The sequence below is a fragment of the Melanerpes formicivorus genome, unplaced genomic scaffold (genome assembly GCF_026170545.1).
Source record: "Melanerpes formicivorus ecotype bairdi unplaced genomic scaffold, bMelFor1.0.p_v2 SCAF_468, whole genome shotgun sequence".
NCBI classification, from domain to species: domain Eukaryota; kingdom Metazoa; phylum Chordata; class Aves; order Piciformes; family Picidae; genus Melanerpes; species Melanerpes formicivorus.
The window spans coordinates 48,370-75,213 of NW_027142820.1; the positions used below are offsets into that span (position 1 = coordinate 48,370).

Genomic DNA, 26,844 nt, shown 5'->3' on the forward strand with positions numbered 1-26,844 from the left:
TTGCAGCCTGGCTCCCTGCTGTTACAGCTTCAGGGTCACCAACCGAGGCCGCCGCACCCAGCGGCTCCGCTGGACCGTGGGAGGTTGCTCCCTGCTTGGCCAGCGCCGTTGGCTGCCTTCCCTCAGCAGCACCAAGGGCAAAGCTTCCTCCCAGGGCCCCCCTGCTGCCTGCCCTGTGTTTCAGCTTCGGCCCAAGAGGATGGAGCTGAGGCCAGGCCAAACGATGGAGGTGATGCTGGAAGGCTTCTCCAGCACTCCCCAGGTGAGGTCCCTCACAAGGGCTGAGCCTTCCCCATCAGATCACCTCCCCTGGGACTTGTCCTGCAGCCCCCTGGCACTGGCCTGAGAATGTGAGCAAGAGACTGTTTGAAGGCCACAGGTTCCCCCTGGCAGAGTCCTCTGCTTTCCTTGCTGGCCACCATCAGTGGCTGGGGCTGCTCTGTGTTCCATCCTGCAGCACTTGCTGCTACCAAAGCAGGGGCTGAAGGCAGCTGCTGCTGTGGCAGGTGCCAAGGTGCCAGGTGCTGAGGCAGGAGGGAAGGGCAGAGAGAAGAAGTGACTCACAGCCTGGGAGCAGAGGCAGAAAGGAAGGCAGGAGGGCAGGTTTCCTGTGTCTGGGGGAAGCCAGCAGGGCAGGCAGTGGCTGGAGCTGCAGCATTTCTCCTCTGCAGACAAAGATGGGCAGAGGCCTTGTCTGGCACCAAGTGCTGGAGGAGAGGCAGGAGCCCAGTGCCAGCTCTGCTGATCAGGGATGTTCATCCCCATGGCACCACTGCAACTGGCAGCTTAACTTGCTTTCCTGGGAACAGTGACACTTGCCCCAGGCTCCCAGCCAGCCCTGCTGTGCCAAGGGCAGCCAGGTCTTGCCAGCACCCTTGGATGGGTCACTGGGCCTCCTCCTGCCTGGAGCCTTCTGCCAGGGGAATGCAGCTCTGCAGAGGAGCTGCACCCTGATGTGCACTGCTGAGCTCCAGCAGCACAGAGGTTGAAGTGGAGAGGGCTTGGACTGGATGACCTTGAATGGTCCCTGCCAAGCCAAGCCAAGCCATGAGATGATTCTCTGTGGGACAGCTCTAGAGGAAGCTCCTGCTGATGTTCATGTTTTGAAGGGTGTTCTAAAGGCTTGCCTCAAGAGTGGCTTGAAGAAGACTTCGTTGCTCACCTGGGTGGCTGTATTGGGGCTGTCCCCATGCAGTTCTGAGCCCAAAGGTTTTGCTGAGGAGGAGCAAAAGGCACCAAGCTGTTGAGTGCAGTGGTGAGAATGTCTCCCTGGAAAGCTGGCAGGGGCTCTGTGCAGCCAGCTGTGCCTGCCTGGCCCTGCAGTCAGAGCCAAGAGCTCTGGGAGGAGTTGGGTTGTGGTGCTGTAGCAGAGGAAAGAGCGAGCAGTGGAGAAGTGATCCCAGGAGCTGTCCAGAGCAAGGCTTGGCTGTGAGCCCATCCAGCTTGAGAGAGGACTCTGCTGGGACATGCAAGGCAGCTCTGTCCTGGGGAGGTCTCTTTTCAAAGCAGCTCTGGGAAGGAGGGCAGGAGGCATCCTAGTGGGGAGTGATCCCTCCTTGACCTGAAGGCATCTGCCTGGGGGGGGGTTCCTGTGGGTCACAGAATCCCAGCATGGGGGAGGTTGGAAGGGACCTCTGGGGATCATCCAGCCCAACCCCCCTGCTAAAGCAGGGGCACCCACAGCAGGTTGGCCAGGTTGCCAGTGTCCAGGGGGTGTTTGGAGTCTCTGCAGAGAAGGAGACTCCACAACCTCTCTGGGCAGGCTGCTCCAGGCCTCAGCACCCTCGCTGAGAAGAATTTTCTCTTCCTGCTCAGATGGAGCTTCCTGGGTTCCAGTTTGTGCCCCTTGTCCTGTCACAGGCTCCCTCCTCTTGCCCCTCACCCTTTAGCTCTTGCTGAGCATGCAGAAGATCTGCTCTGGGGCTGCTCTTCTTTTTGAGGGGGTTGGACTAGAAGACCTGTGGAGGTCCCTTCCAGCTCAGAGCCTTCTGTGCTTCTGTGTGATTCTGTGATGCTCCAGGCTCAGCAGCTCCAGGTCTCAGCCTTTCCTCCTCAGAGAGGTGCTCCAGGCTCCTCAGCATCTTTGTAGTCTTCACTGGGCTCTCTTCAGTAGTTCCCTGACTACTTTGAACTGGGCAGCCCCAAACTGGACCCAGCTGTGGCCTCAGCAGGGCAGGATGGAGGGGGAGGAGAGCCTGCTGGCCACAGTCTCCTTCAGGAATCCTCTTGGCCTTCTTGGACACAAGGGCAGCTTGCTGGCTCGTGGGCAACTTGCTCTCCAGCAGCACTCCCAGGTCCCTGTCTGCAGAGCTGCAAGCTCCCAGCAGGCCAAGGCCTCAGCTGTGCTGGGGCAGGGGTTGTTCCTCCTCAGGAATCATTTCCACTGAGCTTCCAAGGCAGAGCTGACTGCCCTTGGCCTTTCTGTCTCCTGTTTTTCTGCCCAGTTCCATCTCCATCTTCATTCCATCAGCTCCTCCAGCTTTCTGTAGCACTGTGCTCAGCACTGGGGCACATCAAAGGAAGAACCCTTTGGGGCAGGGATTGTCCCTGGCAGCACAAGCCTCCCCAGAGCTGTTTGTGGCTGTTGGCTGCAGCCTGATGGCCACTGGAGTGCAGGAGAAAGGGGATGCAGCACAAGCTGTGGAGGGCAAGGGGAAACCAGCAGTGAGGGGGGCAGTGGCAGGGCCGTGGCTGGTGGCTGGCAGAGGCAGGCTGTCCTCTGGCCACCCTGCTGGCAGCCCCCATGTGCCCTGTGGCTTCTCCTGCAGGCGGTGAGGGAGCAGCTGCTGTGCCAGGCCGCGGTGGGCAGCGAGGCCAGGAGCACCCAGATCCTGCAGGTGGAGCTCAGCTGCCAATTCATTGCTCCTGCCCTGCAGATGTCCTCCACAGCAATCACTTTCCAGGTGGAGAAGGTGAGTGTCTGGCTGGCATCCTGGCCCTGGATCTGCTGGCTGGAAGCTGTGGCTGTGCTTGGCTTCAAAGGAGGAGGGAAGAGAGCTGCTCTGAGTCCCCAGGGCTTTGGCTGTTGACTGCAGCAGGACCAAGCTTTTGCTGTTAGCACTGAGCTCATTCTTTGCTGCCCTGGGGCTGGCAACAGCCTCAGCAGCACTGCTTTGCTCTTGTTGGTGTGGCACCACTGAGGAGAGTGGCCCCAAGCTCTTGTCCCCCACCCTTTAGCTCTTGCTGAGCACTGATCAGATCCCCTCTGGGGCTGCTCTTCTCCAGGATCAACAGCCCCAGGGCTCTCAGCTCCTCCCAGAGCTGCTCCAGGCCCCTGAGCATCTTGGCACTGTAGCAGGGGCAGCAGGAGCCTGGAGGTTGCTGGCTGGCTGTGCATACTCAAAGCCAGCCTTAGGCTCCTGCAGGCTCTCTGCTGCATCCTGCTTGCTTGTCTCCTCTGCCCAGCACCCCTGGCCTTAGGAGGCTCCTAGAAGCATGAGTGTAGGTGACTGGAACTCCTCTTGTGCTGCTGTCCCCAGGAGAGGACAGGCCACTGCAATCAGATGGGCTGGATCTCTTAGCAGCAGCTGCCTCCTCTCAGGGGCCTGTTCCCTGCACATTCCTGAGGCTGTTCCCCCTGGGCAGTGCTGTGGTTTGCAGCCAGCAGCAGCATCTGCTGTGCTTGGAGAAAGCCCTTCCAGAAGGGGAGAAACCTATCCAAAGAGTCCAGAGGAGCTGTTGGGAGCTCTGGGGGCTGAAGGGTTTGGAAAGGCAGCGGGTGGGGAAGGAGGGCCCTGGGCACTTGGGGGTGAGTGATGCTTCTCTCCTGTGCTTGCAGCAAGCAGGGGATGTCCTAACTCCTCTGGCCCAGCCTCTGTCTCTGAAGAACATCTGCCCCCTGCCCCTCAGCATGGTCCTGGCCTTAGGGCAGCCCTTCTCTCTCTGTGATGTGGAGCAGCAGCCCCTGCCTGCAGATGCTCAGGTGAGCAGCCCTGGGCCTTGCTGCTGCTGGAGTGTGAAGAGGGAGCAGTGTGGTGGTGTGCTCCTGCTGGGAGGGCCCCAAAGCTCAGCTCCTGTGCAGGGCCAAGAGGTCCCTTGGGGCTGGGGGTGCCCAGGTGAAGCTGGGAGCCAAGTGTCCAGCTCTGCTCTGCTGCTCTGCTGCACTGCCTCCCTTGGCTCCTTCCCCAGTGCCAGCTGCAGGAGGTGCCCAGTGCCAGGCCTGTCTCTAACTGCCCACTCCTCTCTCCTCTCTGCAGCTGTGGGACGTGGTCACAGAGGTGGAGCTGCCCCTGCAGAGCTGTGGGAAGCTGCCCTTCCCCTTCGTGGTGCTGAGCCCTGGCACGGGCACTGCCCGCAGCCCCCTGCCCGCGGTGCCCCTGGTGGTGCCCAGCACGGTGAGGATGGGGGCAGCACAAGGGCCTGACCCTGGCCCTGTGCCAGCCTGCCCTGGCTGGGCTTGGAGGGGAAAACCGGGGAGAAAGAGAAGAGCAGGAGGGAACTGTCCCAGCAGCAGGCAGGGCTGGGAGCTGTCTCTGCTGAGGGGATGCAATCACAGGATCCTTTGGCTTGGAAGAGCCCTTTCAGATCCTCAAGGCCAGCTGGGAGCTCAGCACTGCCAGGCCAGCCCCAAACCCTGGCTCTTGGCACCACATCTCCACAGCTTTTCAGTCCCTCCGGGGCTGGGGACTGCCTGCTGCCCTGGGCAGCCTGGGCCAGGCCTTCACAGCCCTTGTGGGGAAGAAATTGTGCCTGATGCCCAACCTCCCCCTCCCCTGGCACAGCCTGAGAGCATTTGCTCTTGTCCTGGGTCACCTCCTGTGGGAGCAGACAGGAACTGCCCTGCCTGCCCCTGCCAGGGCTGCCCAGGAGACTGCCTTGCTCTTGCCTGGCCATGAAGCTCCTGTGCCAGGAGCTGGAGCAGCCCTTCCCTGCTCCTTCACCCCTCCAGCTCTGCTCCTCTGCAGCAGCTGGGGGGGGCAGTGAGGGGGCCAGGGCTGAGCAGGGCTGGAGCAGTGCAGAGAGGAGTTTGCAGCATCCCAGCAGCCTGCCCTAGCTGCAGCTGTCCCTGCTCACTGCAGGCCTGAAGGAGCTGCTGGCACAGAGGCTGGCTGGAGCTTCTGTAGTGAGTGGTGGTCCCCAGGGGGCAGGAGCTGGTCAGGACCTGAGGGAGCTGCTTGAGAGGGTCCAGCCAAGGGCTCTGAGGGGACTGGAACATCTGTCTGGTGAAGAAAGGCTGAGAGGCTTGGGGCTTTGTAGCCTGGAGAAGACAAGACAGAGGGCAGATCCCCTCAGTGCTTCTGAAGCCTTCAAGGGGACCCAGGGGGCTCTGGCCAAGGCTTTGTCAGTGGTGCCCAGGGAGAGGACAAGGGGCAATGGGCACACACTGCAACAGCCAAGTTCCATCTGACAGCAGGAGGAACTTCTGTGTGTTGAGGGCAGTGGGGCACTGGGGCAGGCTGCCCAGAGAGGCTGTGGAGTCTCCTCTGGAGCCATTCCAAAGCCTCCTGGCTGCACTCCTGTGCAAGCTGCTCTAGGTGACCCTGCTCTGATGATCTCCAGAGGTCCCTTCCAAGCCCTGTGATTCTGTGACCTTGAAAGGTCCCTTCCCAGCCAAAGCCTTCCAGGATTCTGTGACCTCAGCTCCTGAGCCTTGGGTGGATGTCTCTGGGCTGGAGCAGCATTCCTCTCTCAGGCCCTTGGTGCCATGGGCAAAGGAAGCCAAATGGCTTCCATCTTTCCTCCTGCCTGCCTCCTGCAAGAGGTGCCAGGCTCATGCCCTCTTCCTGCCAGCTTCTGAAGGCACAGCTCTGCTTGGTGCTGCTGTGGCAGCGTGGATGGTGCTGGCAGTGGGGCTGGGCTGGCTCTGGCTGTGTCCTGTGCTGGAGTGGGGGCTCAGGGGGCAGGTCCTGGCCCACTCCTCAGCTTCTCCCTGCAGCCTGAAGGAGAGCAGGGACCTGCAAGTGCAGCCCTGTGTGCAGTGGGCAGCTGAGGAAGGCTGCAGATGTGTCCTGTCACCCAGAGCCAGGTGCCTCTGGATCTGCTTCCTTTTGCTCTGGCCTGGGACAGCTCTTCTGGAAGCCAGAGACACTTCTGGAAGCCCCAGTGACACTTTCTGTTCTAGATCTTGTCCTAGGCTCTGCTGCTGTGTGGCCAGAGATGTGTTTGCAGCTCACAGAATTGTCAGGGTTGGGAGGGAGCTCAAGGCTCAGCCAGTTCCAACCCCCCTGCCATGGGCAGGGACACCTCACACCACAGCAGGTTGCTCACAGCCACCTCCAGCCTGGCTGCAAACACCTCCAGGCAGGAGGCTTCCACCACCTCCCTGGGCAGCCTGGGCCAGGCTCTCACCACCTTCATGGGGAAGAACTTCTTCCTAACACCCAACCTGAATCTCCCCCTGTCTAGTTTTGCTCCACCCCCCCAGTCCTGTCCCTCCCTGACACCCTCAAAAGTCCCTCCCCAGCTTTCTTGGAGCTGCCTGCAGAGACCTGAAGGCCACAAGAAGGTCTCCCTGGAGCCTTCTCCTCTCCAGCCTGCACAAGCCCAACTCTCTCAGTCTGTCCTCATAGCAGAGCAGCTCCAGCCCTCTGCTCCTCCTTGTGGCCTTTCTCTGGAGCTCAGCATGAGCCAGGGCAGGCTCCTGCACCCTGAGTTGAACTGCACAGGCAGGAGGTTTGGTGGGAGTCCCAGGTGGGGCTCAGAGCCCTGGACACCCACCTGCACTCCCAGGATCCCAGGAGGGGGGGTGGTTTGCAAGGGGCCTCTGGGGGTCATCCAGCCCAACCTCCTCCTTCCAGCAGGGCACCCCCAGCAGCGTGCCCAGGGGGGGTTGGCATCTCTCCATAGGAGACTCCACAACTTCTCTGGGCAGCCTGCTCCAGGCCTCCAGCACCCTCACAGCAGAGAATTTTCTCCTCCTGGTCAGCTGGAACTCCCTGGGTTCCAGCTGATGCCCCTTGCCTCTTGTCCTGTCAGTGGGCACCACTGACAAGAGTCCAGCCCCATCCTCTTGTCCCCCACAAGCCCTTTAGCTCTTGCTGAGCTTTGAGCAGAGGCCCTCTCTGGGGCTGCTCTTCTCCAGGCTCAACAGCCCCAGGAGTCTCAGCCTCTGAGCCTCACAAAGATGCTGCAGGCCCTCAGCATGTGTGTAGTCTCCCTTGGACTCTTTCCAGTAGGTCCCTGTCCCTTTTGAGCTGAGGAGCCTAGTGGACACCACTGAGGTGCTGTGACAGGAGCTGCTGGCCCTGCAGAGGGCAGGGGCACTTCCCTTGCCTTGCCCAGCACTGCTGCTGGAGCTTTGCTTGGTCAGGCCTGGCTCCTGCTGGCTGAAGGCAAAGCCTGGGAGCAGCAGAGCTGTGCTGGTGCTGAGCAAAGGCCAGGCTGTGCTGAGGGAAGGCCTCCTCCTGCTCTGGAGGGATTCCAGCTCCCCCTGGCCATGCTGCTCTTGGGCAAGCTGCTGGGGGTGCCCTGCTTTAGCAGGGCAGTTGGAGTGATGACCTCCAGAGGTCCTTTCCAGCTCTCCCCACGCTGGCACTCTGGAGGGGACCTGGCAGCCTGGGGCAGGAGACAAGCTCTTGGAAACCAGACAGCTAGAAGGTGCTGCTGTCTGCTGTCTTCTAGAGGAGAACCTGGCTGAGCATCACCCCCTCCATCAAAGCCTCTTTGGTGCATTCCCTCCCTGCAGGGTAGCCTTGGAGCCGGCCAGCAGCAGGTGCTGAAAGTCTCTTAGCTGCCAGAAGCGCCTGGGGCCTTCTGCAAGGCTTTCCAGCTCCCAGTGGGTCACCTGGAGCCGCAAGAAGTCTGCCTGAAAGGAGAGGGAAGCTTTCCCAGGCTCTGCCTGCACCTGCCCAGGAACAGCCAAGGTGAGCACTGCCTGGCTGCTCCTCAGGATGCTCCCCTGGGCTTTCCCCCAGGGCCTACCCCCAAGGCTGTCAGAGCAGCACTGGTGGCTTCCCCAGGCTCTGCAAGTCCCTGTGGGCTCTGTCCCAGGAGCCACCCTGCAGAGCTGGGTTTGCACCAGCTGGCTGGGGCTGAGCTGCTCCTCTGGGGGAGGAAGCTGGGCAGGGCTGAAGCTCAGCATGCAGCAGGAGGATAGGCACCCACTGCCGGGTGCTGCACTTTGGCCACGGCAGCCCCAGGCAGAGCTCCAGGCTGGGCTCAGAGTGGCTGAGAGCAGCCAGGCAGAGAGGGACCTGGGGGTGCTGACTGACAGCTGCCTGAACATGAGCCAGCAGTGTGCCCAGGTGGCCAGGAAGGCCAAGGGCATCCTGGCCTGCATTAGGAGTGGTGTGGCCAGCAGGAGCAGGGAGGTCATTGTGCCCCTGTGCTCTGCATTGCTTAGGCTACACCTTGAGTCCTGTGTCCAGTTCTGGGCCCCTCAGTTCAAGAAGGACATTGAAACACTTGAAGGTGTCCAGAGAAGGGCAACAAGGCTGGGGAGAGGCCTTGAGCACAGCCCTGTGAGGAGAGGCTGAGGGAGCTGGGGTTGTTTAGCCTGGAGAAGAGGAGGCTCAGGGGAGACCTCATTGCCCTCTACAGCTACCTAAAGGGAGGTTGTAGCCAGGTGGGGGTTGGTCTCTTCTCCCAGGCACCCAGCACCAGAACAAGAGGACACAGTCTCAAGCTGTGCCAGGGGAGGTTTAGGCTGGAGGTGAGGAGAAGGTTCTTCACTGAGAGAGTCATTGGTCATTGGGATGTGCTGCCTGGGGAGGTGGTGGAGTCCCCATCCCTGGAGGGGTTCAGGAGGGGATTGGATGTGGCACTTGGTGCCATGGTCTGGCCATGAGGTCTGTGGTGACAGGTTGGGCTGGATGATCCTCGAGGTCTCTTCCAATGCTGTGCCCTGAGCTGCTGGAGGAGTGTTTCTGGGAGAGGTGGTGTGGGGAGGGGGCTGCCCAGCTCAGATGCCCACACTGCACTCTGGGGGGTTTCTGCCTTCAGGCAATGAGAAATATGAGAAGGCCTTCAGGAAGGTGAAAGAAAAGATGGCCAAGGACAGTGAGAGAGATGGAGAAGTTGTCCTGGGGGAGGCTGCAGCCACAGAACCAACCCCAGATGACTTGGCTGCCACGGTGAGAACAGCTGCTGCCCTGTGTGGCAGGAGCCAGCCTCTCCCCCTTGTGTCACTGCATCCCCTTGTACCCCACAACAGGCTTCCTGGGGCCCTGCTAGCAGGTGGGACCTCCCTGCCCACACTCAGCCATGACTCTCATCAGCTGAGTGCTGCCCCAGGGCTGTCCACCCCTGGAGGTTGTCCCTGCTGGAGCTGGAGGAGCTTCCTGGCAGCTGGCTGAGATCCTGCAGGCCATGCTCATGGGGGTGAATTGATGGGGCCAGATTCCTCTGCAGGTGCCACCTGTAGTCCTGGCCCTGCTCTGGAGCCTGCTCCCCACCCTGGGCAGAGCAAGGGCTGTGCTCCACCTCAATCAATCAGAGCTCCCTAACAGCTCAGTGTCTTTCAGGAGGTGTGAGGATAGAGGCCACAGGAGCATGACCAAGGTTTGCTCTTCTGCTTTAGGTCCTGGATGAGCTGGGCCTGGGTCCCTCAGGGTCCCCCATTCCTCCCCCTGCTGTCTACTCTGTGGTTCACTGCCCAGCCAAGCGGGAGGTGCCTGCAGAAGTCCTCCAGCACTTTGTGCTCCTGCCAGCAGCTGCCACAGGGCCAGAAGAGGAGGAGGCTCCTGAAAGTGTTGTGGATGTCCCCACTGTGCCCACAGTGAAGGTGCCAGGACAGGGACCAGGCTGGATGGGGGCAAAGGGGCAGGTGGGATGGAAAAGGGTGAGAGTGGCAGGGCAGTGAAGATGTGACAGGGCCCAAGCCTGCAGAGATCCCTTCTGGCTGTCCAGAAGAAAGAGCTCTGCTTGAAACACAGGGCCAGTCTGAGAGGAGAGGCAAAGCCTCAGCAGCAAACCCTGCTCTGCCCCTCAAACCTTCAGCTGGGAGGTGCAAAGATGGAGAGGAGCTGGCACTGAAAGCCCTATCCTGGGCTGATCCCCAGCAATGTGGGCAGCAGGTCAAAGGAGAGGCTTTTGCCCCTGTGCTGTGCTCTGCTCTGCTGAGACCTCCCCTGCAGTGCTGGCTCTCAGGGCAGGTCTCAGCTGTCTTTCCCTTTGCTCTCTCCCTTTGGGGTGAAGACCTCAGAGGAGCAGGGCACCCCAGCCAGAGGCCATTGGAGAAGGGAGAAAGGCAGGAGCAGCCAGGAGGCTGTGAGGGGAAAGCAGAGCTCTGGCTGTGGCAGGAGAGATCTCCAGGGACCAGCCACAGGACCCCCCAGACGTGGACACCCTGCCCCCCCCAGAGAGCTGTGCCAGGTGAGCTGTGAGGGAGGAGGGATCCCTCTGCTTCAGGGCCAGCTTGCCAAGGAGGTTTCCCACCCCAGCTCCACCATGGCTCCTCCTGCTCTCCTTTGCTCCTCAGCAGTGCCTGAAGGTTCCTCTTTCCCTGCCAGGCTCAGCAGCTACCGCTGGGTAGTGTCTGCCCAGGGCCAGGTGGTGCTGCAGGTCCACTTCAGCTCCGCGCTGCTGGGCAGCTTTGAGCAGAGGCTGCACTTGGAGCTGCTGGGCACCAAGCGCCCCTACCAGCTGCACTGCAGGGGCACCTGCCTGTACCCCAGCATCAGCCAGGAGCCACGGTAAGGCTGGCCCCTGGGGCCGTCCCGCTCTGCTGCCCCTGAGCTCAGAGCTGAGACTCTGCCCCTTGTGCCCCTGGGACCTGCCTGAGCCCCCCAGCATCTCTTGCCGTGCTTGGAGCTGGGCAGCGGTGCTGTGCCTCGGCCAGCACTAAGAGTTCAGCCTTTGGGAGCAGGTTTTGTGCTCAGAGAATCTCCCAACTCTTCCTTCTCTCTGTGCCAGGGAGGTGTTTCCTCGCTGCAGGCAGAGCAAGGCAGCTGATGCCATCATCTCCAAGCAGTATGTCCTGAGCACGGGGATGTTCCACTTGGGGCCGCTGCTGTGTGCCCAGGCAAGAGACAGGTAGGTGCTGCCCAGCCCCCAGCTGTGCTGCTTGCAGGACCTTGTGCTTCCAGGAACATGCACCCAGGGGCACGATTCAGGGCAGGCCCGGGCAGAGAGCTGGGAGTTTGGTGGCTTTGAAGGAGCACAGCTGTGGCAACTTGAGCACCTAGCAGGCACAGGAGTGCTGGGGGGGATGGAGCTGATCTTCCTGCCCCCTGGGGGCTTTGGTGGCCAGAGCCAGGTGCTGCTTGCAGCCTGAAAGCAGCTTGGGGTCACTTGTCAGCCCCCATCTCAGCTTCAGCAGCTTTGTGCTGTTTGTTTCAAGTGCTGGGAGCTCTGTGGGTCAGCCTGAAGGAGCAAAGGAAGTTTTTCTGCTGAGGGACTGGAAACCCTCCGTGAAATCTGCAGTGTCAGCAAGACTTGATGGTTGGAGCTGCTGTTGGGGGACAAGCACCTGCAGGGCAGGGCAAAGGGGATTTCCATTTTCCTGATCCCCACTGCTGGATAGAGTCTGGCCTTAAAATAATGTCCCTGTAGCTGCTGGCATCTTTCTGTTTTTCACTTCCCTCTTCTTTCAGCATTAGGAATGGAGGTTTGTCTCCAGGGGAGCTCTGGAGAGCTGGTGGCATTCTGACACCCCAGGGAGGGTAAATCAAAAGAGTTTAAAAACCAAAAGAGGATTTGGCCAGGCTGAGGCATTGCCTTTTTTTGACCTTTTCCCACCAACCTCTGTCCCACACCTGAACCAGGAGGTGTTTGTTAACTCTGGGATTCCTCTTGGGAAGGAATCCTTTTGCTTTCCCGCCCTCAGCCTCAGGCTCACCCAGGAGCTGGGCCCAGGCAGTCTCCTGGCTGCTTTGGAAGAGAGAAGCTGAGCTCTCTCCACACTTTTCTGGGAAGCCTGCAGGGAGGGAAAGCCAGCAGAGGAGGGGAGGAATCCAGGTGCCTGCTGTGCTTCTGTTTTGCCAGGCACCTTTGAGGTCCTGGTTTGTAGAAGGCCTCTTGAAGTGGCCTGTGCACACCTCTGGGATGGAGACACCAAGTGTGGGCTGGGCATCCAAGGAAGCAGGGAATGAACACAGGCAGCATGCAAGGTGTCCCACATGAGCCTTTCTCTCAGGCTGCTTGACAGAGCTCCCCTGCAGCCTTTGCCCTTTCTGTGGCCAGCTCCAAGGCTGTGCTGCAGGATGACAACTGCGAGCAGCTCTCCATCTGCAATGTCAGCCCCTGGGAGGCAGAGCTGCACTTCTCCTTTGAGAGGGGTGGCAGTGGGGGCACCTTCCTCTTGGAGCCTGCCAGCATGCAGCTGGGACCTAAGGAGAAGCAGGTAGGAGACAGGCAGGTGGGCCAGGGAGCAGCAGCAGAGCCCAGGAGCTGCCCCTCCTGTTCACTGAATGTTCTTCTGTGCTTCTCTTTGTGGGGCTGGGGCCAGGAGCTGAGCATCTGGGCATACCCCACTTCACCTGGCCTGGTGGAAGACAGCCTCATCTGCTGCATCAAGGGCAACCCAGAGCCAGTGGTCTTCCACCTGTGCTGCCAAGGGGTGCAGGTGAAGCTGGGGGTCAGCCCCAAGCAGCTGCATTTCAACAGGGTGCTTCTGCACAGGTCAGTCAGGCCAGGGGCACTCTGCTGGGGGTGGCTCTGCTGCAGCTTCCCTTTCCTCAGCTTGGAGGCTGGGCCAGCAGCCCTCTTGCTCCCAGCACTTGCCAGCCTCTTGCTCACTGTTTCTTGCTGGCTGGGATGTCCCATGACAGTCCCCAGCTCTAGCCCCCCAGCAGTGGGGGCCCTGATGCATTTGCTTCTCCTCTGCTGGTGCAGAGAGAGTGGATCTGGCTCTGGCTCTGCCTGCTGTTGGATCCCCTTCTGCCACCAAGCTCTCCCTAGGGGCCTCCCCTCTCAGGCTTGTGGCAAAGAGCAAAACCTGCAGGGTGGTTTCAGCCCCATGGGGAGGGCTGCTGCCAGCGGCAGGGCTGCCGCTGTGCCCCTCAGCAGCTGGCACTGAGCCTTGGTGTCTCCGCAGCGAGCACAGCAGGAGCCTGCTGCTGCGGAACAGCTGCCCCCTGCCGGTGGCCTGGAGGCTCAGCGGGCTGCAGAGCCTCGGCGAGGGCTTCTCGGTGCGGCAGAGGCAGGGCACGGTCGGGCCCCGCTCGGAGCTGGCCGTGCAGCTGTGCTTCAGGAGCACCAAGGCTCTCGGCGTGGAGAAGAAGCTCCGCTTGGAGGTGAGGGGGACAGGGCCCTGCCTGGCAGAGCTGGGCAGAGTGCTGTGGGCCCTGGGGGATGGAGGCTGTGTCTGAAGGCAAAGAGGGCCAAAGGATGAGCCCTGAGGAGATTCCTTTGAGCCCACATTGTCTGGGCCCTTAGCACCAAGGGACCCTCACTGAAGGATGCTGCTTATGAATACCTCAGTGCTGAGCAGGAGCTGAGGGTGGGGGGCAAGAAGCTGGAGCCAGGCAGTGGTGCCAGCACAGAACAAGGGGGAAGAGGCAGGAACTGGAAGCCAGGAGGCTCCAACATCTTTGGTGTGAGGGTGCTGGAGCCCTGGAGCAGGTTGCCCAGGGAGGTTGTGGAGTCTCCTCCTCTGGCTATTAAGGCTTTGTTCCCTGGGGTTTAGAGGCTGCATTGCAGTGAGGCTGCTGCCTGCTAAGAGAGAGTTGGCTGTCATTGCCACCTGCTCTGGGACACCTCAGGACTCTTGTGGGTGTTTGTACATCACACTGCCTCCCAGGCTGGGTAAAGACAGCTGCTAGAGACAAGGACTCCTCTTGTTTAGCAGGAACACTGAGGAGAATGACTTTAGGGTTTGCTTCTTGCTGCCTCAGGTTTCAGCTGCAGAGAATGTCCAGGGTGTTGTTCAGGTGGAGAGCATTGAAGTTGTGGCTGAGGCCTACGAAGTTGCTCTGAACATCACCCTGCCTGAAGGGCAGTGGCTGGCCCCAGAGCAAAGGAATTCATCTGCATTGCATTGCTGGGGCAAGTGGGGGGTGGGATGGGATGGGATGGGATGGGATGGGATGGGATGGGGTAGGATGGGATGGGATGGGATGGGATGGGACAGCAATGCAGGCCTGGCATGGATGCATGGCACAGGTCTCTTGCCAGCTGTGTGGAGTAGAGCACTGTCAGGTCACACAGTGCCTTGCCTCTCTCACACCTTGAAGTGTGCCCCTTTGAAACACCAGGGGTGGGAACAAGCAGCTGGCAGTTCCTGAAGGCTCAGTACAGCACATCAAGTGGTTGATCTGTGCTTGGAAGCAAGGAGGTAGAGGCTGAGCTCCTTGGCTGCTAAGCCCTACAGATCCTCTCAGAGTGAGAAGAGCAAAGGGCAGCAAAGCAGGCAGAGAAACCTTGCAAGGCTGGAGACTTGCTGAGCAGAGCTTTGTCCCACCTGAGCTCTCCCAGTCTCTGTCTCCTGACTGGGTGCAGCCTGCAGCAGCCCCAGCATCCTCCCCATCCCTTCCCTCGCTCTGGGGGTGTCCTGCAGGTGCAGATGGCTGTGTGAACTTTGGAGTCCTGGAGGTCCTGGGGAGTGCCAAGCAAGTGCTGACCCTGAGGAACCAAGGGCAGTGCAAGCTTGCATACAGGTTGGTCCAGCTGCCTGCTCTGGGAGTGCCTGGGGCCAGCACCTGCCCAGGCCTGCAGTCTGCTCCTGTGGCTAGAAGCTGTTCCCATGCTGGCTGCCTCATGGTGTGTGTGACCACTGGGACTGTCCTGAGCTCCAGGCTCCATTGCCATGGAGAATCCAGCCCCAGCCCAGCAGTTCTGCACAGCTCAGCAGGCACCATAAGGAGAGCCCCTGGGCTCTGGGGTGCAGTAAGAAGAGTGTGGCCAGCAGGTCAGGGGACATTCTCCTCTGCCTGTCCTCTGCCCTAGGGAGACCACCTCTGGAGTCCTGGCTCCAGCTCTGGGCTCCTCAGTGCAAGAGGGAACCACTGGAGAGAGTCCAGCAGAAACTAGAAAGGTGCTGAGGGGCCTGGAGCAGCTCTGTGAGGAGCAAAGGCTGAGAGCCCTGGGGCTGCTGAGCCTAGAGAAGAGCAGCCCCAGAGGGGAGCTGAGCAATGCTCAGCAGGAGATGAAGGACCTGTGGCAGGCAAGAGGTTGGAGCCAGACTCCTGACAGTGGTGTCCAGGGACAGGCCAAGGGGCAGTGGGCACAAACTGGAACCTAGGAAGTTCCATCTGAGCAGGAGGAGAATCTTTGCTGTGAGGGTGCTGGAGGCCTGGAGCAGGCTGCCCAGAGAGGTTGTGGAGTCTCCTTCTCTGCAGAGATTCCAACCCCCCCTGGCCCTTGTGCTCCTGGGCAGGCTGCTGTGGGTGCCCTGCTTTAGCAGGGGGCTTGCACCAGATGATCCCCAGAGGTCCTTTCCAAACCCTCCCATGCTGGGGGTCTGGGATTTTGTGCCCCTGAAGTTGAGGCCAGTCCCTGCTGAGCTCTGTTGCTGTCCTTCCAGGGCTAAGTCCTTTCTCTTCAGGAGACTCTTCAGAGCAGGAATGAAAACGCTGGGGGTGGAGGGGAGCTGCCAGCACTCAGCACTGCCTGGCTCTGCCAGGGCCTGGGGCTCCTAAGCACAGCAGAATTCTTTGGTTGGTTTTTACTGGTCCCATGCCAGGTCCTGGCTGTGCTGCTGCCCCCTGGGCTGTTCACTGCAGAGATCTTCTTCTCCTTCCCTCCCCAGGTTCAGGCTGCGCCCCACAGACCCCGGAAGCCGTGACCTGGCCTCCCACCTCACTGTGCAGCCCCAGCAGGGCCTGCTGCCTGCCTCTGAGCATCCTGTCACTGTCCAGCTGCTCTTCCACCCCCAGAGGGAGATCAGCATTGAGGACAAAGCCATCCTGCTGTGCCAGGTGAGCTGCCTGGGGCAGGCAGGGTGAGCACAGCTGGGCTGAGGGGGTCAGGAGGACATGGCTGTGCTGGAAAGCAAGCTTTAGCTGGGGAACCTTCTGTTATTTGCACACAGCAAAGGCTTTCAGAAGCCAGCTCTGGCCCTTCCAGTGCTGGAGGGGGCCAATCCAAAAGCTGGGGACAGACTTTGGATCAGGGCCTGCTGGGACAGGACAAGGGGTGATGGTTTGAAACTAAAAGAGGAAGATTCAGCCTGGATAGGAGGAAGAAATGTCTGACACTGAGGGTGGTGCCAGCCTGGCCCAGCTTGGCCAGGGAGGTGGTCATTGCCCCATCACTGGGAGCACTGCAGGTCAGGTTGTTTGGAGCTCTGAAGCACCTGCTCTGCCCTCAGCTGTTCCTGCTGACTGCAGGAAAATTGAAGCAATGACTCCTCCGAGCCAACCCATTCCATGATTCTAAGAGGGGCTGAAAATGCAGTTCTGGAGAAGGACTTCAGAGCAGGGGGATGAGCTGATGGGCACCTGGGCTGTGGCCACAGGCCAGAGCCAGAGGTTGGGCTCTGCTGGATTTACCAAGCCCTGCCCTGGTTGCAGGTGCTGGAGCCCAAGCTGAGGGCAGGAGGGGAGCCCATGGCCAGCATCCCAGTGAGGCTCTCAGCCAGAGCTGTCTTCAGCCAGTACAGCATCAGCCCTGCGGCACTGCTCGACTGCGGGGCCATGGCCAGCGGCACCAGGAGGGCCTGCAGCTTCCTGCTGCAGAACAGAGGCCTCCTGCCCTTCGAGTTCCTCATCTGCAGAGCAGAGCAGGCTGCAGCTGAGCCCACAAAGAAAAGGTGAGAAGGCCTGCAGCAACCTTCCTGCTGGAGGAGGCCCCACAGCAGGGCTGGCGTGTGGCAGGCAGCCAGGACACACAACCAGGCTGCACTGTGAGTCCTGGGGCCAGGCTTGGGCCCCTTACTCCAAGAGCATTGAGGTGCTGGAAGGTGGCCAGAGAAGGACAACAAAGCTGGGGAAGGGTCTGGAGCACATGGGCTGTGAGGAGCAGCTGAGGCACCTAGCATTGTTTAGCCTGGAGAAGAGGAGGCTGAGGGAAGCCCTTCTGGCTCTCTACAACTCCCTGAAGGGAGGCTGGAGCCAGCTGAGGTTAGTCTTTTCTCCCAAGGAACAACTGCTAGGACAAGAGGACACAGCCTCAAGTTGTGCCAGGGGAGGTTTAGGCTGCACATGAAGAACAATTTCTTCCCCTTGAGGCTTGTCAAGGCCTGGCCCAGACTGCCCAGGGCAGTGGTGGAGTGCCTGCTCCTGGAGGGGTTTCAGAGCTGTGGAGAGGTTGGTGCTGGTCTCCTCTCAGGTAATTAGGGACAGGAAAAGAGGGAATAGCCTCAAGCTGTGACTGGGTAGGTTCAGACTGGGCATCAGGAAAAACTGTGTCCCAGCAAGAGTGGTCAGGAGAGGAATGTGCTGCTCAGGGAGGTGGTGGAGTCACCAAGCCTGGGTGTGTTTGAAGGTCGTTTAGATGTGGTGCTTGGTCTGTTCCAGCCCCAACACCTCTGTGACTCTGTGAGGTGTGGTGCTGAGGGCCATGGCTTAGTGGTGACCTGTAGTGCTGGGGTCAGTCTTGGCCTTGCTGACCTTAAAGGTCTCTCCCAACTAAACAAGTCCATGTTCTGTGAGCCCTGGGTTATTGTCTGCCTGTGCAGTTGGCTTGTGAGCAGGGAGGAGAGAGATGCCACAGAATCCTCCTGCTCATCCTCATGCAGCTGCTGCTGGAGCCCATCTGCCCATCAGCTACAGCCACAGGTGGTGCAGGGGGTTGTGAAGAGCAGGAGGACTTTCTTCCCTGGGGAGGAAGGTTTGGCTGTGGAGAAGGGCAGGAGGAGCTCAGCCTGAGGGATGTTCTCTGCTCTCTCCTCTGGGTGCACATCAAAGGAAGTTCTCCGACTCCCACAAGCAGGGGAGCTCCAGTGGAAGGTCTGCTGCAGCCAAGCAGAGCAAGCCCTTGCTGCCAAAGGAAACCAAGCCCTCTGTGAAGGTGGGTGGCTCCTGCTCCCCAAGACAGGCTCCTCCCCTGCTGTGCCCAGGCTGGGGGCTTGTGCCCACGGCATGGGACACGGGCTGCATGGGGGAGACCCATCCTCTGCCAGCCCTGAGCAGAGGAAGGAGCTGCTCAATGCTGTGCTCTTGCTCAGCCCTGGAGCTGTGGGGCCAAGGGGAAGGGATCTGTACCTGGTAGCTGCTGGCCAAAACAAGGCTGTGAGTGCCACAGCTGTGGAGTGTCCCTGCTGAACTCCCAGTCCAGGGACAGGAGATGACCTTGCCTTGCCTTCTGCCCAGTCTGCTCTCCTCTCTGATGGTTTCTCACAGTTCTCTCTGCTCTCTTGTTTCACACTGGAGGCTGAAGGACCCCAGCTCCCACCTTCACCCTTTACAACCCAGCTCCTTTCTCTAAGCCACTCAGGCTAGGCCTGCACATCTTCTTAGCTTGTTCATCTCATCCTGGGTTGTGCTCTGGGCCGTGGTGTCATCCCTGCCTGCCCTGGGCCCAGCTGGAGGCCAAGGCCCAGGGTCCTCCTTGCTGGGATGCTCAGAGTGAGGCTGTTTGCCATCAGCCTCTGCTGGGACTCTTTCTGCAGGCTCGCCTCACCCTGGGCATGTTCACAGTGTCCCCTGCCTTTGGCTCCATCCTTCCTGGGGAGCAGCAGCTGGTGACAGTAGATTGTGCTGCAGAGCTGCCAGGGCCGTGCCAGGAGCAGCTGCTCATCGACATCAGCAACAGAGACCCCAGGGACAACCCTCTTGGCATCCCCTACACCCTGCTGGCCGAGTCCTGCCTTCCAGGTGAGTGCTGCCCACGGGTTCCTGTGGCCAGGCTGCTGCTGCTCGGCACCCAGCCTCAGTCCTGGGACAGAGCAGACAGCCTGAGCCTGACCTTGCATCTCTCTGCGAATCCTCAGAGGTTCTTGCCAAGCCCACCAGTGGGAGAGGCTGGGAGGGATGCATGGAAGGATCAAAAGAAACCCTTTCAGACTGAGGGTGCCTGAGCTCCATCCTCACAGGCAGCTCCCCCACCCAAGGCTGGGGTTTGCAGCTCCCTGGGCAGAAAGAGCTTCTCAGAGGCCAGCAGGGGCAGGGCAGGTCAGCAGGAAGGATTCTCCATCCTCAGCCCTCCCTCTGCTCTGCTCACAGCATTCCTGGCTGATGACCTTGAGTCCATCTTTGAGGGGCATCAGATCTGCAGCAGCAGCAGCAACCTCTGCCAGGTCCTCCAGACAGTGCAGGAGCAGCAGGGGCTGTTCCTCACAGATGAGAACAAGTTCATCTTCACCAAGCTCCTGGTTGGGCACCAGGCCACGGCACGCTTCAGGATCTGCAATGTGAACAGAATCCCCTGCGATGTGCTCCTCTCCAGCAAACCCAGCCCCAGCAAGGTAAGAACAGGAGGCCTTGGGGAGTCTCTGAAGGCTGTGTGGCATCTGCCTTGTTCTCCAGCTTCCTTGCTTCCTTTTGCCCAGCCTAGTGCAGCTCAGGGCAGGTGACAGCTGGGCTGCATTCAGTGTGTCTCAGGCAAGGTTTTAGCTCCAGGCCCCTGGGGCTTTGGAGTGAGACCTGAGCCCTTCTGAACATCTCTTGGAAGCACAGGCAGAGGAGGAGCTTTTCCTCAGCTTTGAGCCAGGGCTCCAAGCAGACCCTTTTGGGGTGGGGTTGGTCTCCTCTCAAAAGGAATAAGTGCTAGGACAAGAGGACATGGCCTCAGGTTGTGCCAGGGGAGGGTTAGGTTGGACACGAGGAGCAATTTCTTTCCCTTGAGGGTTGTCAAGGCCTGGCCCAGGCTGCCCAGGGCAGAGGTGGAGCCCCATCTCTAGAGGGATTTCAGAGCTGTGGAGCTGTGGTGCTGAGGGCCATGGTTTGGTGGTGACCTGGCAGTGCTGGGCTCAGAGTTGGACTTGATGATCCTAAAGGTCTCTTCCAACCAAAGCCATTCTCTGCTTTCCTTAGGCTCCCTGCTCTTTGCCCCTTCTCTTTAAAGGCCAGGGGCAGGTTCTTTGCAGGGTTCTCCATGCAGTCCTCACTTCCCATGTGTGCTGGGGCTCTGACCAGCGCTGAAAGCAAGCTTTGCACTCCTGGGCTTGATGGCAGCCCCCTGGGGCAGCACTGCTTTGGATTCCCCCCCTGAGACAGATGGAGCCTGTCTAGGGAAGCCAGAAGGAGGCCACACTGTCTGGGGCTGTTCCTCATGATCCTTGTATGGGTGAGACAGCAGCACATGGAGAAAAGTTTCCTCCTAACAGCCTTCTCTGGGCTTCCCCAAGCTGAAGAGCCACTCTGGCCAGGTGTTTGAGGTGGATCCTGTCCGGCTGTCCGTGCCCAGCTGCTCCCAGGCCTTTGCCACGGTCACCTTCACTCCACGGAAGGTGAAGAGCTACTATTGCACTTTTGAGGCCTCCCTCGATGTCCACACAAGGTAACTCACCTCAGGAGAGCTTGGGAGGGGACCTTCCTGATGGCTTCTAGCTCTTGGAGTAGCCTTGGGTAGAGTACTCAGCGTTACAGCATCCCAGCAGGGAGGGGCTTGGAAGGGAGCTCTAGGGATCATCCAGCCCCACCCCCTGCCTGAGCAGGGCACCCACAGCAGCTTGCCCAGGATCCCCATGGCCAGGGGACTGTGGAATCTCTGCAGAGAAGACTCCCCAAGCTCTCTGGGCAGCCTGCTCCAGGGCTCCAGCACCCTCACCTCCAGGATCCCCTCTGGGGCTGCTCTTCTCCAGGCTCTGCAGCCCCAGGGCTCTCAGCCTCTCCTGCTGACAGAGATGCTGCAGAGAACTCAGAAGCTGTAGCTGCGAGATCCAGCAGAGCTGGGGAGTCAGTGCCCTGCTGTAGCCTGCAGCAGTGCCTGTGAGGGCAGTGGGACATTGACACTGGCCCAGGGTGCCCAGAGAGGTGGGGAATGCCCCATGCTTGGAACCATGCCAGGTCAAGTTGGCTGAGGCTCTGAGCAAACTGCAGGAGTTGCCAAGGGCCCTGCTGCCTGCAGGGGGCTTGGACTGGATGAGCTTTCAAGGTCCCTTCCAAGCCAAAGCATTCCAGGATTCTCTGATGCCAAGGAGCCAACAGGGAGTGGATGAATCAGGAAGCAATGGAGCTGTGTGCAGCTTCAGCTGAGCTGGAGAATGCCAAGGACAGAGGATTGTTTCCATGCCCTGAGCCAGCTGCCCTTGTTGCCTCCTTGTTCCTGTGCTCAGGAGGTGATCTGGTGGATCTCCTGGGGTGCATGAAGATCTTTGATGCTAAAGGAGCCATTGGATCCTCACTAAAAGACCCCAGCTCTTCTGCCCTAGGCCCTGTGTGTGTCCTGGGCCTGCCCTGCCCTTGCCCAGCCCTTTAGTAGCTGAGCTGGGAGTGGATCCATCAGTCTGCTGCCCTAAGGAGCAATTCCTGCTCTGAGCCTCTGTGGAGATCACCTTCCCTGCTGGGGTCACTGATTTGCCCCTTCTTCCTTGGAGACTTTTCCATGCTCTGCTCATGCTCCTTGCTTCTGTCTCACCTCAGCACAGCCAGGGAACCTGCCCCATGGCCTCTGTCACCTCCTCATGTCTCTGCTGCCCTGCAGGGCTCCTCTAAGTGAAATGGTTTGAACTGGTGCTCTGGGAGGCTCTGGCTCTGCAGAGCAGATTCCTCTTGGATGGGACTGGGAGGAGAGGGGCAAGGGGGAGCTGTGTCCTGGGGGCCAGGAGCCCCAGGCAGGGGAAATGCAGCAGGTGGCCCTGGCTCCACTGCTTGCCAAGTGAGCAGTGGCTCTGCTGCCCCTCCCCTGCAGCCCTGCAGCAGTGAGAGCACAGAGCCTGAGCTTTGAGATCAGCGGCGAGGGGAAGCTGCCGGAGGTGAGGGTCCTGCGCCCGGCGCTGAAGGACAGGAGAGGGAACCCCCTGCTGCTCTTCAGGAGGCTCCTGCTGGGGGCCTGGGAGAAGCTGCCCCTGCTCCTGCAGAACTCTGGCCCTGTCCCTGCCCAGGTGAGCAGCTGCTGAGGGAGCTCTGCTCTGGGAACAAGGCTGCTGCTGGGCAGGAGAGGGCCCAGCGCAGCCGGTGAGGGTGGGCAGGGGCCCCACTGCTCTGCAGGTGCCCTTGGAGCCCAAAGGAAAGCCTTGGCTTGTGCTCAGAGCCCCTCTGTGGCAGGAGGACGACCTCCTGAGCTTCTGCTGTGGCAAAGCAGTGGGCAGAGGCTCGTGCCTCAGCAGCCCTTCACTTTTGCCTCCACCTCCTTTGCAAGCTCTGCTGCTGTCCTTGCCAGCCTTGACCCAGCCCTGGGGTTTGTGTTTTCCCTGCCTCAGGGAACAGCCTGGGAAGGGGCCTCAGAAAGTCTGTTGGAAGCCCCTGGCTGACTTCTGCTTGCCAGGAAGGGAGTTCCTCTGGGAAAGGGGATTTTGGGACCTTCTCAGGGAAACACAACTCAGAGAGTCAGGCTGGAGCCTTCCTGTCCTGCCTGCTTCTGTTTCCATCCCCTCCCAGTGTCTCTGGATGCCTGGCTTCGGGCTGGTTTCGCTCCAGCCTTGTGCTCAGAGCTGTGTTGGAAGGGGGGCAGCGTGCTGGGCTCCCCGTGGTGGAACAGCAGCAGTGTGGGCTCAGGCCCTGGGCCATGCTGTGCCCACCCCAGTCTGGTCCTGCTCTTTTCCCAGGTGCTGCTGGACCTGCTGGATGAAGAGGGAGTTTTCTTCTTGAAAGCCAGGCCCAGCACCAAATGCCTCTCCCAAGCTGTGGGCATGAAGGACTCTGCTGGGGAAGGTGAATTCATCACCCATGAAATGTGGTCACTCACAGAGGGAAAACTTGTGTCCTGCTGCTGGCTTGGCCAAGCAGCAAGCAGCTGTTGGCCATAGCTTGTGTCCTGGGGCTCTCTGGGGCTGTTGCACATGGACTCTTTGCAGGGTTGATTTCTACCTGGCAAGCTCTAGGAAGCTTTTCCATTCTTATGGAGGTGGTGGGTTGAGTCCTGGGCGGGGTAACACCACTTCAGTGGAGCATCTGAGGTCTGTGCTGCATATGGGGAGTCCCCAGCCTGAAGGGAGGCTGCCCCTGAGCTCACAGCCAGCCAGCAAAAGCCCAAAGCACTCTGACTCAGCTGTGCTTAAGGCAGGAGCTATCTGGCTGCAGTTTGAGCCAGGGCTGAGCACTGAGCTGAGCTTAAGACAACTAACAGGGATGGCCCTGGTAGTGTCACAGCTTTGTGACCATGGGAGGAGGGTCTGGAAGCACTGGTGAGCCAGGCTGTGCTTAGAGACAGCTGTTTTTCAAGCTCCTGTTCCTTTTCTGGAGCATGGAAATGTTTGCAGTGCCTCACCTGTCCCTGGTGTCCATCTCTGTGCAGAGAGGAAGCCCCACACTGCTTCCCTGCTCCTGCAGCGTGGGCAGACAGCAGAGTTTGAGGTGGTTTTCAAGCCCACCCTGGCCCAACGCCTGGAAGGGAAGCTCCACCTGTCCGTGCTGGACAACCCCTCTGAGACCACCATCAGGCTGCTGGGGGAAGGCTATGAGGATGACTTCACCCTGGACAACATCCAGGGACTAGTGGCAGACAGGGAGGAGCAGAACCTCCCTGAGAGCAGCCTGGAGGAGGACAGCCTGGAGGGTAAGAGGAGAGGCTGCCAGGGTGTAGCAAGGAACCTCCAGGGCTGGGCACACCTTGTGGCAGCACAGGGCTGGCCCAGATTTAGCAGCCAGCTGCTGTCACCTTTTGTAGCCTGCAGAGCAGCCTTGCTTGGGAGCCCCAGGGCAGGTGCCCTGTCAAGGGAGAAGTTTGCAGGCCAGCAGGGAGGGCTCAAAGGAAGCAGCTTTTGATTGAGGAGCTCTAAAAGGAGGTCTGCCAGCCCATGGGGTGCTGTGAAGAGCACATCTGATCATTTGTGTCCTCTCTGGGTGGACTGCTTGGTGGCTAAGGAATTGGTTGGATAGTCACAGCCAGAGGATAGTGATCAACAGCTCAATGTCCAGATGGAGACTGGTGTCCCTCAGGGGTCCATGCTGGGCCCAGAGCAGCCCTGCAGAGAAGGACTTGGGGGTGCTGGAAGGTGCAGATCTGGAGGTGAGCTGGTGCTGTGATCTCAGCCCAGGCCCAGACATGTCCTGGGCTGCATGTCCCAGGGGAAGGAAGGCTTGGAGAAGGTAGAGCTGGAGTCCTGTGTGTCTGTGGGGGGCAGAGGGCTCTCCCCTCATGCTGAGAGCTCTCTCTCTCATTGCCAACAGCTGACCCAGGGGATCACATCCAGTTTGGGTTCTGTCCCGTTGGCACCCCCTGCACCGTGACCTTCACCATCGCCAACCGCAGCAGGGGGCAGGCCCTGCGCTTCCAGTGGCTGCCTGAGCCTCCCTTCCACTTCTGCCCCCAGGTGAGCTTGGTTGTCTCTGCTTTTCCCTGCTGCTCAGACCCTGCCTGGCAGCTTTCTGGGAGCCACCATGGAGCAGTGAGAACCCCTTTCAGTGCCACCTAGGAGATGCCATCCCTGGCTTTGCTGGGGCCAGAAGAGCTCCATGTTGTGGGACGTGGCATCTTTTGGTGGTGTTCTTCTCCATCAAAACCCAGATAAATCCTCAGTAAGATGCAGTTTGACACAATCCCAGCATGGTGGGAGTTGGAAGGGACCTCTGGGAGTCATCTAGTGCAACCCCCCTGCCAAAGCAGGGCACCCACAGCAGCTTGCCCAGGATCACAATGGCCAGGGGGGTGTGTTTGAATCTCTGCAGAGAAGGAGACTCCACAACCTCTTTGGGCAGCCTGCTCCAGGGCTCCAGCACCCTCACAGCAAGGAATTTTCTCCTCTGGCTCAGATGGAACCTCCTTGGTTCCAGTTTGTGCCCCTTGCCCTGTCCCTGGGCACCACTGAGAGGAGTCTGGCCCCATCCTCTTGTGCCCCACCTTCTAGCTCTTGATAAGCTTTGAGAGATTGTCTCTCAGGCTGCTCTTCCCCAGGCTCTCAGCCTCTCCTCACAGAGGTGTTGCTGGCACAGCTGCTCCCCACGCCCACAACCTCTCCTGTCCTTGCCAGTGATCCCAGGTTGGTCTTGGCTCTCTGCTTCTCCCTAGGTGGGACACCTCCATGCTGGCTGTGCAAAGGACATCACAGTGACCTTGCAATCAGAAGTTGAGGTCACCTTTAAAAAGCACCCAGTGAAGTGTCAGGTGTCCAGGATCTCCTTCCAGCTGCCACCAGAGGAGGTCCCTGACTGGGATGACAGCCTGCATGCCATCAAGTGGGTGGATACCACAAGGGCCCCAGGTGCCACCTGGCCTGTCAAGAAGAAGGTAAGAAGCACAACAGCAAAAGCTCCCTGAGCTGCCACAGGAAGGTCTGCTGATGGCAGCAGATCTCCATCTCTGCTCCTCCTGACAGTGAATCCACCCCTGAATGGGAACCAGCAGGATGTGTTAGAGGAAAGGATGCTGCTCAGGGATCTGAGGGCTCAGACAAGATGGGGAAGTCTCTTGGACAAGAAGGCAAACCCTAAACCAAGAGCTGAAGTGTTGCAGTCTGTGTTGGATGGGAGCTCACAGTTTTGAACCCACTTGCACAGCATGGTGGGGGTTGGAAGGGACCTCTGTAAGTCATCCAGTCTCAACGCCTTGCTAAAGCAGGGACACCCACAGCAGCTTGCCCGGATCACAATAACCAGGGGGGGTTGAGATCTCTGCAGAGAAGGAGACTCCACAGCCTCTCTGGGCAGCCTGCTCCAGGCCTCCAGCACCCCCACAGCAAAGAATCTTCTCTTCCTGGTCAGATGGAACCTCCTGGGCTCCAGTTTGTGCCCCTTGCTTCTTGTCCTGTCACTGGGCATGACTGAGAAAAGAGTCTGGCCTCATCCTCTTGCCCCCCAACCTCCTGCCCCCCACTTGAGCTGTTGGTCAGCACTGAGCAGATCTCTATTCCCTGGAGTTCAGATCTGGTTTAGATTCAGTGCCTTTGAACTCCCAAGGAGTTCAATCCCCTGCTTCTTGTTTTGGGTGCAGAGCAGCAGTAGCAGCACTCTGCTGTGTGTGCTGCGGAGCCCCCCAGCACCTTGGGGCTGAGCTTTGAGCGTTGTCTGCACTGAGCAAGGCAGCAAAGCTGGCCAAGGGTCTGGAGAGCAGGGCTGATGGTTGGACTCGACAATCATCCAGGTCTTTTCCAACTCCAACACCCTCTGCTGTTGGCTGTGGGGATCTCAGCAGCAGCTTCTGCTTTGACTTTCCTTGCCCAACACACTTCTCTTGGGTGATGGCTCTGCCCCAGCTGCTGAACCACTGCAAGACCTGGAAGCCAAATCATTTTGCCTAGCAGAGGCAGAGCAGTCAGAGACTTTCCAAATGAGTTCACTCCCACCCCCAAATACCCCTTCCCAGCCCCCAGCAGTGTGGTGGCTGCCCCACACCAGACATCTCTCTGGAAAGTCCTTTGTCCTAAAAAGAGTTTCCAGAGCTGTTCATTCTTGGGGTTCTCCACCCACAGCGTCCAGGAGGGAAACTGGAGGCTGCTAGGTTTATAGGGGCCAGGAAAAGCAAGGTCAGGCACTGGTACCCAGTGGCAGTTCCCACGTGTGTGCTTGCAGTGCTGGCGCTGCTGGCTTTGGTCAGCAGGTGACACACAGCCTACAGCAGAAGGGTCTCCTGCTGCCGTCTTCATGGGATGAGCCATGGGAATGTCCTTCCTAGCCCCTCTGTGTGGCTGCTGTTGGAGGCTCCCTGATCAGCCTGGCACTCAGGGCCCTGCTCAGTGACTCTTCTCGTCTCTTTGCAGGTGCTGGAGCCAGAGGCAGAACCAGCTCACACTGTCTTGGAGAGCAGCAGCCGTGAGGTGCAGATTTTCCTCAGCGCTGTTGTCACTGGCTCGGGGTGTGATGAAGAGGTTATTAATTAATATGAAACACAGAAATATTAATAGTATTAATTATTAAAATAATTAATAACCACTATTTGATGTACATATTCTAGTACACAGTTGTGCAATACATCCCATAAGTGGTTTAGTATTTATCATTTGGACTCCATTGGAATATTTACAGAATTAATTTCTATGAATCTCAAGAAGGGTGCAATTCCACTGCTTGTCCACCAGATGGCGAGTTCATGGGACATTGGCAGCTGCCT

The 26,844-nt window shown here is 59.4% G+C and overlaps 3 protein-coding genes across 3 annotated transcripts; all 3 read left to right on the top strand.

Moving 5' to 3' along the window:
- Nucleotides 1-190: 190 nt before the first annotated feature.
- On the top strand, nucleotides 191-9,495 carry LOC137459945 (hydrocephalus-inducing protein homolog). Its single transcript, XM_068170616.1, has 7 exons — nucleotides 191-262; nucleotides 2,769-2,912; nucleotides 3,779-3,922; nucleotides 4,197-4,334; nucleotides 7,625-7,802; nucleotides 8,881-9,011; nucleotides 9,458-9,495. The coding sequence occupies exons 1-5, from the start codon at nucleotides 200-202 to the stop codon at nucleotides 7,667-7,669; spliced, it is 534 nt and encodes a 177-aa protein (XP_068026717.1). The 5' UTR covers nucleotides 191-199; the 3' UTR covers nucleotides 7,670-7,802; nucleotides 8,881-9,011; nucleotides 9,458-9,495.
- Nucleotides 9,496-11,086: 1,591 nt separating this feature from the next.
- On the top strand, nucleotides 11,087-13,187 carry LOC137459944 (hydrocephalus-inducing protein-like). Its single transcript, XM_068170614.1, has 4 exons — nucleotides 11,087-11,134; nucleotides 12,026-12,220; nucleotides 12,326-12,498; nucleotides 12,914-13,187. The coding sequence occupies exons 1-4, from the start codon at nucleotides 11,087-11,089 to the stop codon at nucleotides 13,185-13,187; spliced, it is 690 nt and encodes a 229-aa protein (XP_068026715.1).
- A 2,512-nt stretch (nucleotides 13,188-15,699) lies between these two features.
- LOC137459943 (hydrocephalus-inducing protein-like) lies at nucleotides 15,700-26,616 on the top strand. Its single transcript, XM_068170613.1, has 11 exons — nucleotides 15,700-15,734; nucleotides 17,664-17,766; nucleotides 18,368-18,572; nucleotides 18,921-19,162; nucleotides 20,045-20,196; nucleotides 21,550-21,742; nucleotides 22,406-22,511; nucleotides 23,095-23,355; nucleotides 23,970-24,112; nucleotides 24,808-25,026; nucleotides 26,495-26,616. Exons 3-11 carry the CDS (start codon nucleotides 18,386-18,388, stop codon nucleotides 26,612-26,614), a joined length of 1,623 nt encoding a protein of 540 aa, XP_068026714.1. The 5' UTR covers nucleotides 15,700-15,734; nucleotides 17,664-17,766; nucleotides 18,368-18,385; the 3' UTR covers nucleotides 26,615-26,616.
- The last annotated feature ends 228 nt before the right edge of the window (nucleotides 26,617-26,844 follow it).

Excerpts from the sequence above, each read along its gene's own strand:
- LOC137459945 (XM_068170616.1), top strand. The coding sequence starts at position 200 with ATGGAGCTGAGGCCAGGCCAAACGATGGAGGTGATGCTGGAAGGCTTC. Across the intron at positions 263-2,768 it reads GCTTCTCCAGCACTCCCCAG|GCGGTGAGGGAGCAGCTGCT; the intron begins GTGAGGTCCCTC and ends CTTCTCCTGCAG. Across the intron at positions 2,913-3,778 it reads TCACTTTCCAGGTGGAGAAG|CAAGCAGGGGATGTCCTAAC; the intron begins GTGAGTGTCTGG and ends CTGTGCTTGCAG.
- LOC137459944 (XM_068170614.1), top strand. The coding sequence starts at position 11,087 with ATGGAGCTGATCTTCCTGCCCCCTGGGGGCTTTGGTGGCCAGAGCCAG. Across the intron at positions 11,135-12,025 it reads GCTTTGGTGGCCAGAGCCAG|AGCTCCCCTGCAGCCTTTGC; the intron begins GTGCTGCTTGCA and ends GCTGCTTGACAG. Across the intron at positions 12,499-12,913 it reads AACAGGGTGCTTCTGCACAG|CGAGCACAGCAGGAGCCTGC; the intron begins GTCAGTCAGGCC and ends GTGTCTCCGCAG.
- LOC137459943 (XM_068170613.1), top strand. The coding sequence starts at position 18,386 with ATGTTCACAGTGTCCCCTGCCTTTGGCTCCATCCTTCCTGGGGAGCAG. Across the intron at positions 18,573-18,920 it reads GGCCGAGTCCTGCCTTCCAG|CATTCCTGGCTGATGACCTT; the intron begins GTGAGTGCTGCC and ends CTCTGCTCACAG. Across the intron at positions 21,743-22,405 it reads CTGGCCCTGTCCCTGCCCAG|GTGCTGCTGGACCTGCTGGA; the intron begins GTGAGCAGCTGC and ends CTCTTTTCCCAG.